This window comes from Notechis scutatus, chromosome 6 (genome assembly GCF_049901735.1).
Source record: "Notechis scutatus isolate UNSWTSFEM ecotype Mainland chromosome 6, rNotScu1.2, whole genome shotgun sequence".
Lineage (NCBI taxonomy): Eukaryota > Metazoa > Chordata > Lepidosauria > Squamata > Elapidae > Notechis > Notechis scutatus.
This window is the reverse complement of record NC_142014.1, coordinates 26,436,554-26,457,370: the sequence shown is the minus strand read 5'-3', so window position 1 is coordinate 26,457,370 and position 20,817 is coordinate 26,436,554. Positions and strand designations below refer to the sequence as shown.

General features: G+C 39.8%; 1 protein-coding gene across 4 annotated transcripts in view; it reads left to right on the top strand.

Moving 5' to 3' along the window:
* CCDC146 (coiled-coil domain containing 146) overlaps nt 1-20,817 on the top strand; it is a 92,601-nt gene that overhangs the window by 2,659 nt on the left and 69,125 nt on the right. For 3 of the 4 annotated variants that reach the window (XM_087967750.1, XM_087967751.1, XM_087967749.1), the window contains exon 2: nt 8,708-8,930. The exons of the other annotated variant lie outside the window; for it this stretch is intronic. In XM_087967750.1, coding sequence (XP_087823876.1) covers nt 8,724-8,930 — 207 coding nt within the window. In that variant the 5' untranslated portion in view covers nt 8,708-8,723. The remainder of the gene's footprint in view (nt 1-8,707; nt 8,931-20,817) is intronic. 4 annotated transcript variants of the gene reach the window in all.

Sequence of the window (20,817 nt, the reverse complement as noted above, 5' to 3'; positions counted from 1 at the left end):
AACACCAGAATGTTTCCTTCCTGCCTTCCTTACAGAATTAGACCAGTAATTTCTTCTAACAACCGGTTCTCCGAACTGCTTAGAATGTTAACAACCAGTTCTAGCGAATAGGTGCGAACCGGTAAAATCCCACCCCTGTTAGAGATCCATTAAGACCAGAGAATCTTAAGGAATAATGTCTTGGTAAGACCACACTTGGAGTGCTGCCTCCAGTTTTGGTCGCCACAGTGTAAAAAAAAGATGTGGAGACTCTAGAAAGAACATAGAGAAAAGCAACAAAGATTAGGGGATTGGAGACTAAAACATATAAAGAACCTTTGCTGGAATTGGGTATGTCTAGTTTGATGAAAAGAAGGACTAGGGGAGACTTGAGAGCAGTGTTCTGATATCTCAGGGGCTGCTACAAAGAACAGGGACTCAAGCTATTTTTCAAAGCACCTGAAGGCAGGACAAGAAGCAGTGGAGGGAAACTAATCAAGGAAAGAAGCAACCTAGAACTAAGGAGAAATTTCCTGACAGTGAGAACAATTAATCAGTGGAACAACTTGCCACTAGAAGTTGTGAATTCTCCAACACTGGAAGTTTTAAAGAAGAGATTGGACTACCATTTGTCTGAAGTGGTGTAGGGTTTCCTGCCTGAGCAGGAGATTGGACTAGAAGACCTCCAAGGTCCCTTCTAATTCTGTTATTCTGGATCCTTGCTTTCCTTGGTGGATTTTACAGGAGCTAGTGCCAGTGGCCTTCTTGAATCTATGGAATGGTGAGATAGGCTGGACTATAGATTCCTTACAATAGTGACCTCTATGAAGCCTGATCTTTCTAGTTTTCAGAATTGCTTTGGGAGATACAACTGATTGGTTGCCGATAGAAGGCAGGCGATAGGAAAACTCTCGCCATGAGATCAGTGGTAGTTGCCTGAGAGTAGCATAATCATAATTTAAAATAATAATAATCCATGAGCCAGTGAAGGTTACTAACTGGGACTGCTTTGAAGCTCTGCTACATCTTCAAGGAACCATCCATATAGCTTTTGAAAATGTTCTTCTCCCAGGACGCAAAGAAAAAAAATATCTGCTGTGAATTCAATGTGGCATCAAGAAGGGCATCGGCTAGGAAACTCTCAGCCCTATCCAGTGATCTCAACTTTACCCTGAATTAAGAGATTACAGCAGGGGTGGGATTCAAAAATCCCACCAACCGGGCAACGAACTAATTGCTGGGTGGGCGTGGCCTACTGGAACTTCCAGGGGGGGGCTTTTTTTGCTCTCGCAAGGGTCTGGAGGCCATCCCTGGGCCTCTGGGAGGGCGAAAATGGCCTCCCCTGAGCTCTGGAGGCCCTCCAGAAGCTGGAAACAGACCCATTTCTGGACTTCCGGAAGGTCCCTTTTTCCTGCTCCCAGAGCCTCCGCGCAGCCCCTGCATTTACCTGCATCGAAAATGGGCCATGTGGAGACTCCTGGGAGGGGAGGGAAGGGGTGGGTGGGGCCAGCCGATTGGTTGTAATACTGGTTCGGCGAACCAGATGAAAACTTAACATCCGGTTTGCCCGAACCGATCTGAACCAGTAGAATCCCACCCCCTGGATTACAGGATCATGAAAAAGGAATTATACTGGCCATTGGAAGCCTGCTATGACAAATTCTTTGTCCAGGTTTCACCTCATACAATATCTTGTTCCAAGGCACCATTTTGCCCAGTTAAGTAGGGGTTGCCGCCACCAGTATTTGAGGCCTAAAGATGTGAAGAAGGTGCCCAACAAGCTGTTCTCTTTATTTTTGTTCATTTTGGTTTGTTCAGTCTCGAATCCCAGCTGTCAGCTTTCCATCTGACAAACTCAGCATCTTTAACCACTGAACCATCATGCCTCCTGTTTTACAGTTAGCATTCTATTATTATTTTAACTTGTTTTGTTACTGTTAGCCAGCCAGGATTGTTAGATGAGTAGCCCATATGCATTTGCTAAAAAAAAAGAAAAATCTTTATAGTTGCTCGCCCCCCGCAAAAGGAATTAATCTTCATTATTCTTCCTGCTTTGCATAATGATTGCAATCCTGTACAGGCTTGTGTGTTTGTGTGGTCCACTTCCAGTGTAATTCCTGAGAAAGTATAAATCTTAAAATATACATTTTTTGAACTTTTGTTCTACAGCTGCAGTTTTCTGGGTAAACATATTCATTTGCTGACTAGTTTTTCACTGAAAAAAATAGTAATAGCCAGATGAGATGGGTCCTGCATATGAGTAGGACAGAAATAGCATATTTATTGGAAAACCTTGGAACGCTACAGTGAATGCAGATGGCCATCAACACGGAATGACTCTAGCCATCTGCCCATTCTTCACAAACTTGGAATTTTTTTGTTTTTCCCTCAAGTGGATAGCTGCAGTTCTTACACAATTCTTTGGAAGTGTGTTTTCAGAATAGAAACATTACTTAGGAACTATAAAAGTCTGCATTCCTGAACTGCAATGTTTAGGCTCCAGCTTCTCTTTCCGTGTCAGGCTAACCTGGAGGAGAATTTCAAATTCATCTTTAAATTCCGGGACGGAAGCACAAGAGAACAGTTTTAATTGTTCAGTACTTGGAAATTAATCTTCTTTTCCAAACAGTCAAAGAGTGATGGAACGTCAAACGTTTATTGAAATCCGAAGCTTTTTAGTAAATATTAGACATCATTTATTGTCACATTTTTACAACACTTTCCAAAAATAAAGCCAGGTCAGCTTGCTCACATACAGTGCGGAGAACAATAAAAAGGTACCATATAATGCTTGTAGCTTAATAGTTTGAAAAAAATGTTCCCCCCTCTTGCTTTTTACTGAGTTTCTAAACATAAATTTTGAAAAATATGCATGTTTAACAGTTCACACTACCTTCTTTTATATGTATGCATAGGTACTGTATATGTATATGTATCTTTTCAATTCAGAATAGAGCTGAAAGGGACCTTGGAGGTCAGCTAGTCCAACCCCCTGCTCAAGCAGGAGACCCTACACCTTTTTTAGACAAGTGGCTGTCCAGTCTCTTCTTAAAAATTTCCAGTTACGCAGTACCCCAAACTTCTGAATTTCCTCTGGTTGATTGTCCTCACCATTAGGAAGTTTCTCCGTAGTTCTAGTTTGCTTCTCTCCTTGATTAGTTTCCATCCATTGTTTCTTGTCTGGCCTTCAGGTGCTTTGGAAAATAAGTTGACCCCCTCTTCTTTGTGGCAGGCCTTCAAATACTGGAATACTACTATCATGTCACCCCTGGTTCTTCTTTTCTCTGTATCTATTCTCTGTAATAATTTATTTGGTCGTTATGTTTGAATCTGAATTGTTTTTATTATGCAATGCCATCAAATCAAGGATATGCTACCATTACAAAAGAAAAGTACTTATGTTGTTTTCTATGATCAGCAAATGTATTGTTTTAGTGTGCAATAAGTAAAATCCAGAAAGGATTTTAGTGCATTTATGAGGGTGTGAGGATCAGCTATCCCTTACAGAGGGATAGAGCAACTTAGATTTTAACCATGTTTTATGTAAAAAAATTAAAATAAAAAAGATGCACAATTCCATTTCTAAGTCCTTCCAATTTACTCTTGAAGTGAGTCTAGAAAAACTACCACAGAGCTTTTAAGCCATAATTTTTTAAAAATTTCTCATTGAACATGTGCAATATTACTACAGGTAGTCCTTGAGTTACAACAATTTGTTTACCCAAAAGTGCTTTTTCAAGAGGCAACTGGACTTTCTTGTTTTTTTCTTTTGAAGGCATTTCGCTTTTCATCCCAGAAGCTTCTTCAGCTCTGACCAGATGGTGGGCAAATGGAAGGATTTATACTCCTTGCAGACAGCTGGTCATTTGCATCCTTTTAGAGAGTCGTTGAGGACGCTTGGAAGTGACCCTGAGGACAGAGATAAACCTCCAAGTGGCCTCAATGACCCTCTAAAAGGATGCAAATGACCAGCTGTCTGCAAGGAATATAAATCGTACTATTTCCCTCCATACAGTCAGAGCTGAAGAAGCTTCTTGGATGAGAAGCGAAACATCTTCAAAGAAAAACAAAGGAGGTCCAGTTGCCTCTAGAAAATGGAATAACGATGACCTCCATGGACAACTATTCATTTAGGAGCTATTCAAAGTTACAACGATGTTGAAAAAAAATACGACTCACTTATCTTTGCGCATCCCCATGGTTAAGTGATCAATCTTCAGCTGCTTGGCAATGGGTTCATATTTATGACAGTTGCCCTATCCTGGGGGGGCCACATCATCACGATTTGTAACCTTCCCAGCCAGCTTCCATCAAGCAAAGTCAATGGGGGGGGGAGCCAGATTCATTTAACGACCACCGCGCGATTCACTTAACAACCGCAGTGATCGGCTTAACCATTGCGGGAAACCAAAAGACTGTGAAATGGGGCACAACCAGTGGTGGGATTCAATTTTTTTTACTACTGGTTCTGTGGGCGTGGCTTGGTTTGGTGGATGTGGTGTGGCTTGGCGGGCTTGGCAGGGGAAGGTTACTGCAAAATCCCCATTCCCTTCCCACCCCACTAACCTGCTTTCCAGCTCCGTTCTCCTGTGCAGGGCAACCAAAGGAGACCCAGCCGATCAGCTGGGACTCAATGGGAGGCAGAGAAGAGATGGGGGCAGGGCCGGTCAGAGGTGGGATTTGCTGGTTCTCCGAACGACTCACAATTTCTGCTAATACCGGTTCTCCAGAACTGGTCAGAACCTGCTGAATACCACCTCTGGGCACAACGGACTTAACCATGGTCTTGCTAAGCAACGGAAAATTTGGGCTCAATTGTTTTCGTAGGTCGAGGACTTCTTCGAGGCCCTAGTCAGTTGGGATCCTATTATGTGAAGAATAGGTCTCCTTGTTGTGAGATTAGCACCAGAAGCTTAACTTTGAACTTTCCTGTTTTATCAAACATGCAGTTAGAGGCTTTCCCGTTATTTCTCCTGGCGCGTAACTGAACCCAGATTTCACTGGGATTGCTTGGTCCACATGGCTGGCTGTCCAATTTTAAAACTGCTTGCTTTGATTTTATCAGTACTTTTATTGCTCTCGTAGAATTAGTAGGGAATTATCCTTTGTGCTTTTCTCTGTTTTTGGCTCTGCTGCCTTGGGAAGAGGTTACCCTTTAAGATAGCTCAGAAATTTTAAAAGTAAATATGGCTTGAGATTTTGTCTGCCTTAGGAAAACAGCTGGATGTTCATATATTCATACAATCGTTTTATAGAGGGCTGTAAATTGTATTGAACCTCACCGTGCCAAATACAATCAGAGTTACATTTTAGAGTTATTTTTCCTCCTGGCCACCAGGATATTTATTTACTGGGTTTTTTCAGCATTGGATTCCACAATGTTCACTTCGGTTCCATTCTTATAAATGTCACCGTCATTCATATACAATCCTTGTGTGGTTTTTGCTCCTGGGTATGGGCTGCCCTTTGGCTTGACATCCAGCAATAGTAGTAACTCCAGAAGTCCCTCCAATCCAGAATCACTGGAGAGGAAAGAATGCCAAATGGTTTATGTACAAATAGTAACTTGGTCTTGCAGGGATTGAACTCTCAGACTGTTATCTTCCTATCCAGATCAGACTCAGGGCTCACAAGGATCTTAGTACCGTTTTAATATATTAATATAGGATCTTAGAACTGCTTTATTTATTTTTTTGTAAAAAGTTTATTTTTTATATTTCAAAAACATCCCTTTTAGTGAACAGCATGGTGCCATGTTTTCACATTTCCATACAAACATGACCTTGATTGCATACTCATCTTTCACATTTGGTTTCGTATCATATCATTACATTTCATATTTTATAAATTTTCTCAGATATTCTTATATTCTTCAAATTTATTTTATATATGTTCTATTCCTTTCTTAACATATTTCTTTTTATTTTAAATAGTTCTCACATCTTCATCTTCATTATACTTTATATTTTAAACTGTCACATTTGCAATTTCATCACCTATTCTTATTTCATTATTCCAAAAGTTCCATCTTAATTCTAATAATTCAAAAAGTTTCCCCTTTAATTACTCATTTGAGTGTACTGCCCCTTTATCTTATACATCATTTAGTTAACTCCTCTTTAATTCATAATAATTTATCACAATATAATCACTTTTTAATTATCACCTTAAGAGTTCATAAAAATAATCTTCTAATAACTACTTAACACATATATATTTTAGGCCAGATTCCGCATGGTATTTTCCCCTTCAATTGCATTAAATCATTTATAATTTCAAATAAATTAATCTATTCAAGGTAAGGAAAGAATGCCAAATGGTTTATGTACAAATAGTAACTTGGTCTTGCAGGGATTGAACTCTCAGACTATTATCTTCCTATCCAGATCAGACTCAGGGCTCACAGGATCTTAGTACCACTTTATATATTAATACAGGATCTTAGTACTGCTTTATAAAGCCTTAGTAAGACCAGGCCTGGAATACAGCATCCAGTTTTGGTCACCACATTACAAAAAAGATGTTGAGAATGCAAAGAATGGCAACTAAGATGATTAAAGGCCTGGAGACAAAAACATATGAAGAATGGTTGCAGGATTTGGGTTTGTCTAGTCTAGAGAAAATGAGGACTAGGGGGGACATGATAATGTTCCAGTATTTGAGGGTCTGCCACAAAGAAGAAGGAAGGGGTGTCAAACTATTTTCCAAAGTACCAGAAGGCAAGATAAGAAAGAATGGATGGAAACGAATCAAGGAGAGAAACAACCTGGAATTGAGGAGAAACTTCCAAACAGTGAGGACAATTAACCAGTGGAACAGATGCTGCCTTCAGAAATCGTGGATTGCTTCATCACTGGAGGTTTTTAGAAAGAGACTGGACAGCCACTTGTCCGAAATCGTATAGGGTTTCCTTCTTGAGCAAGGGTTGGACTAGAAGCCCTCCAAGGTCCCTTCCAGCTCTAATCTGATTGATTGATGTTCAAGATATCACCACTCCAACTCAGTTTGGAGAAATATACTTGTATATAACCAACATATGTATCTCCAAATATCTGCGCAATATTAATATTAATAGAGCAGGCCTGGGGGAGACACAATAGCAATATTCCAATATTTGAGGGGCTGTCACAAAGAAGAGGGGATCAACCTATTCTCCAAAGCATCTAAGGGCAGGATAAGAACTAACATATGGAAGCTCATCAAAGAGAAATCCAGCCAAGAACTAAGGGGAAATTTTCTTGACAGCGAGAACAATTAACCAGTGGAATGACTTTCCTTCAGAAGTTGTGAGTGCTGCACCGCTGGAGGTTTTTAAGAAGAGGTTGGACAATCATTTATCTGGAATAGTATAGGGTCTCCTGCATGAGCAGAGGGTTGGACTAGATGACCTCCAAGGTCTTTCCAATTCTGTTATTCTGTATATACTTCTGGGTATGCCATTTCCCTTCTTTAGCTATGGCAGTGCATGTAGAGATCAGTTCTGGCTTTTCTAGAGTTAATTGGAAGCCATTAAAAATTGCAGTAAGAACAAACATTGCCTGGGCATTGTTGCAAAACATAAAAGCAAATGAATATGTGGCCATCTTCAGTGATGGTCTTCTTAAATGGCCTATGAGTTTACTTCTTAGCTTACTTGGCTATGAAGAAGGCAAGCAGAGGGCCTCTACTAGACAGGTGAGCTCAGACCTCTTGCGGTTATCCAGGTTTGTTTCAGCCCACTGTTGCCTGCACCATTTATGGTATGAAAATCACAAGTTGGCCATCAAAGTTGAGTAGGCAACCTAAAATTGACACCTTTGAGAAATACTCTACATAGCATTTGTAATGTGGGAAGAATGAATATTTTGGCAGAAGACTTTTCCAAAGGCATTAAAACTGCCAATAATTCAGCCGACATACTGTCATATTACTTAGTAACTATCCGTCTTGTATTTCAACTATTTTTTTTCCCATTTGTCAATAACCTTTATGCAACTCCCAGTATTACATAATGCTTTGAATTCTGTAGGAGACATGCTTTTCTCCCCCATTTGTTTGGATTTTTTCTTTTTGTTTTGTTTTGTTTTGTTTTGTTTTGTGTTTAATTCCTAAGAAATTGCAGCTGCTGTAAGTCTAGCTGGAAGAGCAAAACGCCCCTGATGATAATCTAAACAGTATTAAAAGCCAATTTATAGTTGTTGTTTTTAAAGATTTCATTGACCCGTAATCATGGCACTTCTCACAAAAGGAAAAATAACAACGGGAGTGTGTCCTTAAGTTAATATGAGATGCTAGGCAAATAAATTAATCTAAGGGGTAGCAAGTCAATTTAAATACCCCGTTTCCCCGAAAATAAGACCCTGTCTTATAATTTTTTTTGCCACCAAAAAAAGGCTCCAGGTCTTATTTTCGGGAGATGTCATCCACTGACTAACCTCACTTGTGTGCGTCGCCCCCGGCCTCCTTTTCGCTGTCAGAGGCCTTCAGGAATTTCTTCTTCTGTGGCCAGCAAGGCTTTCCTGGAGGCCTCTGCAGTCAATAACAGAGCTCTGGATCGATCCTGAGCTTTGTTATCAGCTCCAGAGGACTTCAGGAAAGCCTTGCCAGCCTTGCCAGCTGCAGAAGAAATGGGTAATTAGTCAATAACCCCCTTTTTGTCGTTGAAAATCTTTCCAACAAGGTGTCAGTTTTTAATTCATTTTGGACCAAGGGCTGACAGTTACATTTTGGGATGGTGGATATTTTGCAGAATTCCAGGAAGGAAGATGAATGCCTCTGAGGAGGAAAACCTTTCGACTTCCAGTGAGTCGGAAGGCGAGTATGATGCCGATGCTGAAGAAGCTGAAGGAGAATCTGGATCGGAACCAGAGAATCCAGAAGACCCTGTTTATGCCATGGCACCAACGGTCAACATTCAAGACGAAAGTGCCGTTGACGTTGAGTCCTGCCCTGCATTTGTGTGTCTCAATGAGGTAGGGTTTGCAAGAGTGGCAGATATCTGGAGCTCGGGTGTAGTTCTCCAAGATTGTGGATTGGTTTCTGAATGTTTCATCACCAGGCTGGGTAACATCTGCAGCAGAGTTTAGGGCAGTAGTGGCTAATCTTTTGGGGTTCCTGTGCCAGAAATTGCGCACCCAGAAGGCAATGTGTGCACCCCCCCCCCATTCCCTGCGCATGCACGCCCTCCACCAGTTCTTGACTTACGACCATAATTGAGCTCGGAATTATGGTTGTAAGCTGTGCCCAGGGGTGGGATTCATTTTTTTTAACAACCAGTTCTGTGGGTGTGGCTTAGATGGTGGGCGTGGCTTGGTGGTCATGTGACTGGCTGGGCGTGGCCAACTCAACATCACTTGCATCGAGGCACGCATCTCTTCGCCTGGCCTCTCGTGACTGTGGGGGTGCTGCAATAGTCATACGTGTGAAAAATGGTCATAAGTCACTTTTTTCAGTGCCATTGTAACTTTGAATGGTCACTCCACACAAGCAAAGTACCAGCAAAGGAGGGGGAAAAAATTCCAGAGACGTTCCTGAGACAGGAAGTCTAGTCCTGCCAAGAATGTAATAAGAGTTAACGGAGAGGCAGTTTCTGTAAGCAACACCAGAATGTTTCCTTCCTGCCTTCCTTGCAGGATTAGGCCAGTAATCTCTTCTAACAACCAGTTCTCCAAACAACCAGTTCTAGCGAATAGGTGCAAACCTGTAGAATCCCATCCCTGGCTGTGCCAGGTATTAAGTGAGAACTATGCACCATAAGAAACAGAACTGATATTATCTCAAAAGCCAACAAATACCTTCCAGTTGCCAACAGGCAAGATAAAGTTTTATATAACTTCAACTTCCTGAATGTCAAAAATTAACAGATAACAGATAATCAGAGTTGAAAGGGAGCTTTTAGGTTATCTAGTCCAACCCCCCGCCCAAGCAAGAGACCCTACACCAGTGATCCCCAACCTTTTTATGCCGCGCCCGGTACCGGCATCAGCTGGCGCGCGGCCGTGCACGCATCAGCTGAGCGCCGCCATCTTTTTGATGAAAAGTGCTCCGGTGAGCTTTCTACCCGAAAAGCTCACCGGAAGCACTTTTCATCAAAAAGATGGCGGCGCCAGCAACCAGCGCCCAGTAGGACTTGTTCCGCGACGTGCCGGTCCCGGACCGGTGGTTGGGGACCCCTGCCCTACACCATTTCTGACAAATGGCAGTCCAATCTCTTCTTGAAAGCCTCAAGTGATGGCACTCCCACAACTTCCGAAGGCAAAGCTGTTCCATTGGTTGATTGTTCTCACTGTCAGAAAGTTTCTCCTTATTTCCAGGTTAAATCTCTCCTTGTTCAGTTTCCATCCATTATTCCTTGTCTGTCCTACAGGCGCTTTAGAAAATAGCTTGACCCATTCCTCTCTTTGTACATAAATTGTAGGTAAGATGGTAATTAAGATTGAAGGATTACTGAGTTCCAGAACTCAATTGTCTAGCCAAGAAGATCAAATCCAGGGATGCTATCTCAGCTCTCTCTCAACAGCATCTATCTATATAAAAGCGAAATACCCCTCACGCATCATCACAAAATCTCCAGAACCGTAAAGCCTACAAACTTGAAATTTGGCACGTATGTTCCTCTTGCCTTCTAGGTGCTCGCTAAGAAAGGATTTTTTGAAATGACCATCAGAGCATTAGTATTTCCTATATTATTATTATTATTAACATGCTCTGATGCTAAGGAGTTCTACTCCCCCTCCCACCTGAAAAGAAATCTGTTCCAACTGCTAAGCCCCTCCCAGGCTCCTTGCTGTCTCCTTCTTGCTCACACAGCAAATACTGTTTCAGTTTCCAAACAGTCCTCAACTCTCACACTCCCCACTGGAAAATAAATCTGTTCCAACGGCAGTTGAGCTAAGCCACATTCAGGCTCCTTGCTGTCTCCTTTTTGCTCACACAACAAATACTGCTTCAATTTCCAAACAGCCCTCAACTCTCTCACACACTGACAGGACACTAGCCAGATGAATACCAACGGATGCTGGTAGACAGAGGCAGAATTTTTTCCCCTTATTTTTCTCTCAAAACACTTGCCAGATCACTTAGTTTTGTAGCGAAGCACAGGTACCCTGCTAGTTAAAAATACTTGTAACTCCAGTGGAACTATTGTTAATAACCTTTTCATAACTTTCACTCTGAGGAAGCAGACAAATTTAAAAATAAACCTACGTCCAACAAACCTTGTTCTTCTCAGGAGATTTAAAGGAAATTAAAAATGAAACAATTTAAGTACCCATTGTGATTTATCACAGCTTCAGTCAAGAAGGAGATACAGGAAATTAACTTATCCAAGAACATGGAAATGGAAGTGAAACTGTTTAGAAAATAATATTGCCTTGTTATATTGACGCCATGCATTTGACCTGACTGGAACTTTCCTAAGTATTTTTATCTATTAATCTCCCTATTACACATTTTTCAAATATTTTCTTTTGGATTCTCCCTTATTAGGACCCAAAGATGCTTTTTCAAGAGGCTTTCAAACTTTCTGGTTTTTCTTTGAAGATGTTACACTTCTTATCTGAGAAGCTTCTTCAGCTAAACGTCTTCAAAGAAAAACCAGAAAGTCCAATTGCCTCTTGAAATTGGGACTACCATGACCTGGATGATTGAGAATCTCCATAGACATTGCTTATTAATTGCTAATAGACTCAAACATAAGATATTATGCAAGCACAAGCAAAAGAACAAAGTCAAACTAGTGTCTTCGACTTTAAGAGAGCTGATTTCAATAAACTTAGAGAGACCTTGGGAAGGATTCCATGGATGAGAATTCTAAAGGGGAAAACATCCCAAGAAGCTTGGGAAATTTTGAAAAGTGAGATTATAAAAGCCCAGTCTAGCACAATTCCCATGAAGAAGGAAAAAATAAGAGATCTCAAAAGAAAACAGCATGGCTGCATGAAGAACTCTCTGATAATCTGAAAGACAAAAAGGACAAATATAAAAAATATAGGGGGGACATAACTAAGGCAGAATATCAGCAAATAGCCTGAACCTCCAAAGATGAAGTCAGGAAAGCTAAGGTTCAAAGTGAACTAAGGCTTGCAACAAAAAAAGCTTCTTTCAACATGTAAAAAAACAAGAAAAAAATTAAGGAAGTATTTCATCCACTAATGGGAGAAAATGGCAAGAAGGTGAGGAGCAAGAGAGAGAAATCAGAATTGCATCGTTTTTTGCATCTGTCTTTACACAAAAGGGAAAAAAACAGTTGAACCTATCAAAAGTAGTATCTCTCAACACGTGTGTGTGTGTGTGTGTGTGTGTGTGTGTGTGTGTATACATATATATAATAAATTTGATAAATTTGATATCTGTGTTGATCTGTCCAAGGAGAAGCTGGTAAGATGTTTGCAGTGGCAAAGTAGAAAAGGCTCAAATGAATAATAAAATATAATAATAAATATAATAATAAAAATGAATAAATAGCATTGGCTTCTAGTAAGTTCTAATTCCTAATTGCCAGTGAGAGCCTTTTTCCTCACGGTAGAGAAGAAAACATTGGCACAATTGCCAGTAATGTACTAAAAAGGGCAACTTTATTATATGTGGAGGCGTTAGAGAATTAGATTTCCATCAAACTATTTCGCTAGGCATGCAGTGTTTCGAAGGAGTCATAAAAACATTGGCATTGAAAGGCAGTTCTCTTTTACGAGATGTAGAACATTCTGATAAAGAGAATTTCCAAATGTCCAAAGTCCTGTCTGGGTATTGAGGAACAAGACTTTTTTATTTCTTCTTTTACCTTCAGAGCAGAAGCAGAGGTTATAGACTATTAAATAGCTACAGATAGTCCTCGACTTATAACAGCTCATTTAGTGACAGTTCAACAGCACTGGAAAAAATGACTTACAACCATTTTTCATACTTATAACCATTGCAGCGTCCCCACAGTCACGTGATCAAACTTCAGATGCTTGGCAACTGATTCATATTTATGACGGTTTCAATGTCCTTCAGTGACTGTTTCCCCTTTTGCGACCTTCTAACAAAGCAAAGTCAATAGGGAAGCCAGATTCACTTAATGACCGGGTTACTAACTGAGCAACGACAGTGATTCATTTAGCAACTGTGTCAGGAAAGATCATAAAAACGGGGCAAAACTGACTTGACAAACGTCTCACAGAAATGTTGGGCTCAATTGTGAGTCAGAATAAAATTAAACGAATTGAAATCCTTAGCCTGACAAGAGTTTACATCTCTAATCCAGTAAAAGTATAAACATACTTCATCTGCTTCTTGTATTACTGTGATTTAAAAATGTGAAGTTGTTTTACATGTTTTAGCTTAGATAGGCATTAGAGATGTGCCTCCTATCCCAGGAATTTTTGCAAATGTTGCAAAACTCTTACTTTCCATATATTAGTTTTATTCAGAGTTTTGCAAAAAAAAAAAAAAAAGGATCACTGATTTTGTTAGCTGGTTCTTATATATATAATCTGGTCTTTTCACATCCAATATGGTTGAACACAGCCATCTTTAAGTGTTTATTTTATTGATGAATTCTTACTTCGTTTGCAATTTGAATGGTAGACAAATAGAAGTCTCTTTTTGTTACTTCTATTGGTCTACCATTATTGTGCTGGATATAATTCAACATATAACATGCACTCAAGAATAAAGATTTAAATTCAATTTTTTAATTTCAAATAAAAGGAGAATCCTGTTGTGTTATCCGCTTATGTTGTGGTGGTAATTGTTGCTCGGTAAGATTTTCTGCCAGTATTTTTCTCCAGAGTACATGATGCGTTTTGAACTCAACTCCTGACTTTTCACAAGAAAATAATAGATTTATACGCATTCCCTTATACAGAGTGCTTTATTTTTGTGTCACAATGTGGCATTATTTAGGGAATTGCTAGGAATTTTAAAAATGGTCCAAAGGGAACAATTTAGAAGCACTTAGTTCTTTTCACAGCAGTTTCCAAGATGACATCAGTCAGGCTAAACCTTTCCATGTAACTGTAACACATTGTAAATGGTCTTTTTCACAAATGAAAAATGACTTGGATGGAATACAATGATCCCATCAACTAGTGGTTTCTTTTTACTATGATCAAAACAGGAGCCTATTTTTTTTTTCTAATGGTCATCCTGAAACATCCAACTAATCACAATTTCCAGTGAAACCAGCTACTATTGCACTGGCTTTTCAAAAAGGAACATTACTTTCGGTGAAGAAAGAGACAAAACATGTTCTCCAAATTACACAGAAATGGAAGTAATAATATTGATAATTGAGCTATAACAGCTGTTGCCTAATAAATGTTTGTAGTCTATATTTTGTCAACTCACGAAGCATCCCTGACCTGCTCTCAAGTTGCCATAGACAAGGGGGATGGGGAATCGAACTTGCATTTCACTCAAAACAAAGCACATTCCAGCTGGTAACGTCAAGGTCATCTCTACGGAGATCCACAGTGGGAGTGATTTCTACAAACCGCGAAATTGCTTCGTTGGGGTATGTGACTGATGACGCATCTTGGGGGGAGGGGGAAACAGGATCAGAGCCAAAATGCGAATTAAGTGAGGTCAGAGTTAGCTTCATTTGGTCCATGCCGACATGAAGCTCCTAATAAATAACTGGATTACTTTTGAAGCTTGGCCTGAGGCTCATGATTTAATTAGGGCATCGATCGGAACCCTAACATACTTTTTTATGTCATTCATCAGAGCAAGACAAACTGAATCAGGTGAAGGAAAGTTTCCCTGGGAAACCTAATATATATATATATATATATTTCATTTACGTTGGGTATTCCTACCATACAATGCCCTCATAACACTGAAAAAGTATCATAGATTCTGTAATACAACCACTTCTTCATTCTTTTATAAAATGTAGAATTTCCCTAAAGTAATATTGGTGAGATCTTCATACTAAAATATTGTGTTATTGCAGTTATGCCAGTAAAGCTAAATTCCTACAAATTTGTGAAAATCAGATTTTGGGAGAAGAAAGGCATCAAGGATTGGTAAAGCCAGTAAAGCTAAATTCCTACAAATTTGTGAAAATCAGATTTTGGGAGAAGAAAGGCATCAAGGATTGGTAAAAACGTCTTTTTAATGTTTTGTCCTTCGTAGGTTTATTCATGGTTCAACTCTGTGTCCAGTGTTTTAGTCTTTTGACCCAGGTATCTTTTTCTAGGATAACTAGTTTTCAAACAACCTCTTTTTCATAATATAGGTAGTCCTTGACTTTCCACCACAATTGAAGCTCTTCCTGTTTTTTTAATGTGTGTTCTCTTGCATACACACGCAGAAAACAAAACCAGCCACAATTATAATCACACCTGTGTCTTGGCTTTTATTATCAGACCATATGTATTCCTCTAAATGACACATATGTTTCTCTCATTGATGTACCTACATGTTGATATTGAAGACCCCTTTTGTTCTTTCTATTTATTTTAAATATGTGTAATTCCAGTCTTAAAACCAAGGATAAACTTTTACTCCATATATCATGGCTTTGATGCTGTCAGTGGTTGCCACTTGTATAAAGTAGAATAACATTTTCCAAAGGATGCAACTTGAGGGAGGACCACATGACTGTTTTTAGAAGTTAATTTTAATGTAACTTTGTGTGTGTGACACAGACACACTGGAATGTTGACGAAGGTAACTTTGCAAGAAGTTGTTTTTTCCTAACTGCTCTACAACTGTCAACAGCGGAGTCATTAATGCAAAATATGTAACCACCTTCCGTTTGTCCACAGGTTTTTTTTTAATGTGTCTAAGTAGAATTGCATGACAAAAACAAATCTATCTTAGGAGGGGCTGATAACAACAAAAACACTCAGACTGCAAAGTAAAAAAATATGGTTCGCTATATTAAGTTGCTTACTATGGTAGAGATAATTGCAGCATTTTTTCTGTAATATATTCTTTCCATACAATGTTGAATGGACATCTGGAAGAAAAAACATGCTTGTAAAAGACATGGAATAGCATGTGATCAAAATTCCACAACAGATACTTCCAGGTCTGTAGGAGTACCTTTGTCATAAATTTCATCTAGCAAGATTTTGAAGAAAGCTATAATATGTAGACATGTATGTATATGTGTGTGTATGTATGTATGTATGTATGTATGTATGTATATGTCTGTCTGTCTATCTATCTATCTATCTATCTATCTATCTATCTATCTATCTATCTATCTATCTATCTACATACATACATACTGTTGTGGTTTGCCGGCAGCAGGTGCGGACGGCTGAGGTCTTGGAGAGCGAGGACTTGGAGGAGGGGCCTGCGTGTGATGCAGGGATGGGGCCAGGACCATCAGGGAGTGGAGTTCTGCCTTCGGAGATTGTGGAGGCTGGCAGCAGTGATGACAAGGTCCCCGAGGAGCCTGTGCCCAGTGCACATGCGTGCAGGGCTGCTCGAAGGAAAGAGCAACTGCAGCAGCAAAGGCGACTCGGGAGTAGGGCTGCAAAGTAATGGCCCCTCCCTTAAGAGATAAGAGCCAGCTGAGAAACTGGAGTTCTTTGCAGGAAGCAACAAAGTTTTTGCACTCATGCCTTGTGGAGGTTTGGGCTCTCTTAGTTTGTGTTTGGAGACTCTTTGTGTTTGAAATACTTCTTGGCAACTTTATCTAGTGTTCTTGGCAGCCTTTCACAACCTTGTTCTTATCAGAGAAAATTAGTTTGAAACAGCCTTTTAACTGTGAAGGAACAGAATTCGTAAAGAATCATTAAAAGGTTTTGCTGTTACCTGTTTCATGTTTGTTTCCTTGGAACAAGGTTTGGGTCAGAATACATACATACATACATACATACATACATACATACAGTACACACACACACACACACACACACACATACACACACATATGCAAAACACACACAAACACACACACTAGTAATCCTTAACTTACAACAGTTCATTTAGTAACCGTTCAAAGTTACAATGGCACTGAAAAAAGTGACATTACCATTTTTCACACTTTGCAACATCCTCAAGGTCACATGATCAAAATTCAGACATTTGGCAACTGTCTCATATTTATGACGGTTGCAGCAGCGGCCAAGTCCCAGAGTCACGTGATCAATTTTTGCAACCTTCTGACAAGCAAAGTCAATGGGGAAGCCAGAGTTCCTTAACAGCCGTGTTACTAACTTAACCACTGCAGTGATTCATTTAACAACGGAAGCAAGAAAAGTTGTACAATGGGGCAAAATTCACTTGACAACCGTCTCGCTTAAGCAACAGAAATGTTGGCATCCATTCTGGTTGTAAGTAAAGGACTACCTGTATAAATGCACTGATGTCCACAGAACTGAAATGTTATTTATTTTATTGATTTGCGTTTAGGGTCAAAGACCGGCAAAAATATAGCATAAAACCAAGTATAACATTAAGAAATCCAGTCATGATATAGAACTAAAATGGCATCAGGTGCCTTAATCATTGACCAAAAATTGAATGGGAGAATATACGGTACTCCTGCTACTTTGCTTATAAGTATAGCAAAGTATTTTAAACTTTATAGTTTTTGGAATGCACTTGGCTTATAAAGAATTCCTGAGAATTCTTTAGCAATTCTTCCTAAACTTTATATTTTTCTGTTGCACGAAGCACTATATATTTCACAATACTGTGTAAGCTTGAGTCTAGGGTTTCTGTTTTATTGTGGTCTTTTGTACAGGTAGTTCTCATCTTACGACCACAACTGAGTCCAAAATTTATGTTACTAAGCGAGACGTTAAGTGAATTTGGCCCCATTTTAAGACTTTTCTTGTCACAGTTATGTGAATCCCTGCAGCTGTTAAGTTAGTCCCATGGTTGTTAAGTGAATCTGGCTTCCCCATTGACTTGGATTGCAAAAGGTGGATCACATGACCTGGGGGACACTACAACCGTCATACATATGAATCAGTGGCCAAGCACATGAATTTTAATCATATGACCATGGGGATGCTGAATACTGTTGTAACTTATGTAGAAAGTTAGCACCCACCCAGGGGTGGGATTCAAATTTCTTAACATCTGGTTCTGTGGGTGTGGCCTAATTTGTGGGTGTGGCTTGGTGGGCACATGTCTGGGTAGGTGTGGCTTGATGAACTGGGTGTGGCTTGGTGGTCATGTTCCTGGCTAGGTGTGGCTTGTATGTAGATCTTGTAAATATTTCTGTAAATATTGAATTTTTTATTAAAAAAAGAGCAACTTTTACCCAAAATCAGGCAAAGCAGGCAAGCAGATTGAGTCAGTCACAGAATCACAGATTCACTCAGAGATCTATCTTTCTGCAATCTGCTACCTAAGTCTGCACTGAAAAATAGAAGCTTCCGTCCTAAGGAAGTTTCAGCTCTGCTTTTAGATTAGCTAGAAAGCAAGAAATCCAACAATTTCCTGCTTTCTAGCTATGCTAAATCTCCTGGCACAGCTGATAGTCGGAACAAGTGATGGTCGGGGAAAAAAGAGGAAAAATAGCAACTTACCAAAAATTAGGCGAAGGCACAACGCAGGCAACTTGGATGGCGCACATGCCAGATAAGGAGTGAGGGGGCGGGGCCAGCCAGTGGCACGATTTGCCGGTTCTCCAAACTGCGCAGAATCGTAACAACCAGTTTTATAGAACCAGTCCGACCAGGTAGAATCCCACCCCTGCACCCGCCTCTCCTAGAATAATTTTTTGAGAAATATTTTGAGAAATGTTTAAAAAGGCAGAATATTATATTTCCCCTAAAATATAAACAGAAATATTGAGGGAGACAGAAACTCGGAGCTTCAGCTTCCTGCCTCCAGCAGATATTTGGTGCCGATTGAGAAGGACTGGGCCAGCCTCTCTACAAAACAAAAGACCTTCAGCTCCAGGGTGATGTGATTAAAACATACCCTTCCAGGACATAATAGGATTATCTAGCAGAAGCAGGGCTCACTGCATTGCAAAATCACCTGGGGACATTGCATCATCCAGAAAGCTTCAGCCAAACTTCCCAGACAACCTACAGGGTTTGCTATACCCCTTATATCAACCAATAGAATACATGTTGTTGCACAGAAATAGGAAGCTCAAGGGTAAGCACCAAGAGAAGGTATAAATAACCCTCATTCTCAACTCCATGTAGTCAGCTGCACCAGGACCTCAAACCCATGTGGTCCTGTTCATCAATAAACCATCTTTCTTTCCAGTCAGCCTCCATGTTTCCAGTGTCTTTCTCCCCGCTTGGAACTGAACCCAGATGGATGTTTCTTCCAACACTTAAAACGGTCATTAGAGGAATTGTAAATCAAGAACTACCTGTATTGGACTGGGATTAAGTTCAGATGCTAGGAACTATTCTTTTTCAATATTGTGTTTTTTGTCCTGAGGAAGTCTCAAGAGTGTTCAACCTTGTTCTCTTGTTTACTTTTATTATAAAACGGAAATCTCTGGAAGAGGTCATGTAGAGTTTTGGAACAAAGTCCCAAAGGATGTAGACTAATACAGTCCCAAGAACAAATATGTTCCCCTTATTGACTAAGGTTGATAATGGGCTGAATGAAAGTGAGCAATCGGAAGCTCCATTGATCAGTAGGAAACCAGACTCAGAGACTGAAAATCTCTTCTGGATTGGGCAATCTTTTCTGCAGTCTCCAGAAAAGGCCGTTTACCTTCTGGCAGCGTGTCTAGATTCTCCCAATTATCTCCAGATTGGCATTGGCAATGACAAGGAACATATTACACATCTATATCTATTAATGCCACCTGTCATCGTTCTTATGCCAGATCGAGCTGTTTAATTATGCATTTCTCAGATTTATCACAGTGTACAGTATTTCAGTGAATACTACAGAGGTGGAGCAATCCTTGAAGGATGTGTGGAAACTGCACTTAATGAAGCTTGGCAGCTAATGTTTAACTGGTGAACTTTTAACCAGAGATTAGATATATCTGTATTGAAAACAATTAGGGTTGCTAGTTGCTTCCTAAGTGCCAATCAAGATGCCGCTTTAATTTTTAAAGGCCTAACAGCTTTGGGCTTGATTACCTCACAAGCAGCACGTTGTATCTTGGTAGCAACATGACTGTGCTGGAAATCTGGAAAAGATCTCTTAATGAGATCCCTGTTATCAAAGGCCTGTTTTTTGGTCATGGTTATGTGCCTGGTGTGCAATTATTTTATTGTATTTTATTTTAGTATTTTATTTATTTTGTTTTGTTTTATTTATTTGTTGAATTTCTATGACTGCCTATCTCAGTCAGTGGCTGTGGGTGGCTTACAATTTTTTTTTTAAAAAATGTTACAATTCAATAAATAAAAACCATTTTAAAACAGTAAACACAGTGATACCAATAAAAAACATGAAAAACATCCACATTAAATACACACAGGAGCAAATTAACATTGTGTTAACATGTGTGGAGTGTAACATTTTCTTGGCTGCTGTATGTATGTTTGGGGGGGGTTGTTTTGTGTGGGGTGTGTGGGTTGTAATTTGATTTTTAATTGATTTAATGATGGCTGCCCAGAGTCATTGTGTTTGAGATGGGCAGCTGTACACAATGAATGAATGAATGGAGGGAGGGAGGGAGGGAGGGAGGGAGGGAAGGAAGGAAGGAAGGAAGGAAGGAAGGAAGGAAGGAAGGAAGGAAAGAAAGAAAGAAAGAAAGAAAGAAAGAAAGAAAGAAAGAAAGAAAGAAAGAAAGAAAGAAAGAAAGAAAGAAAGAAGGAAGGACCTACAGAAGGACTTCCTTAGGAGTGTCTTTCAGGCAGGGCTCCATGAAGATTGGTAATGAGTTTATTTGCTCTTCATGTATTTTAAACTGGGTTTTATATTGTGTTGTTTTATTTTATTTTATTTTGCTCTATTTTGACCAGAGAGCATCTCAGA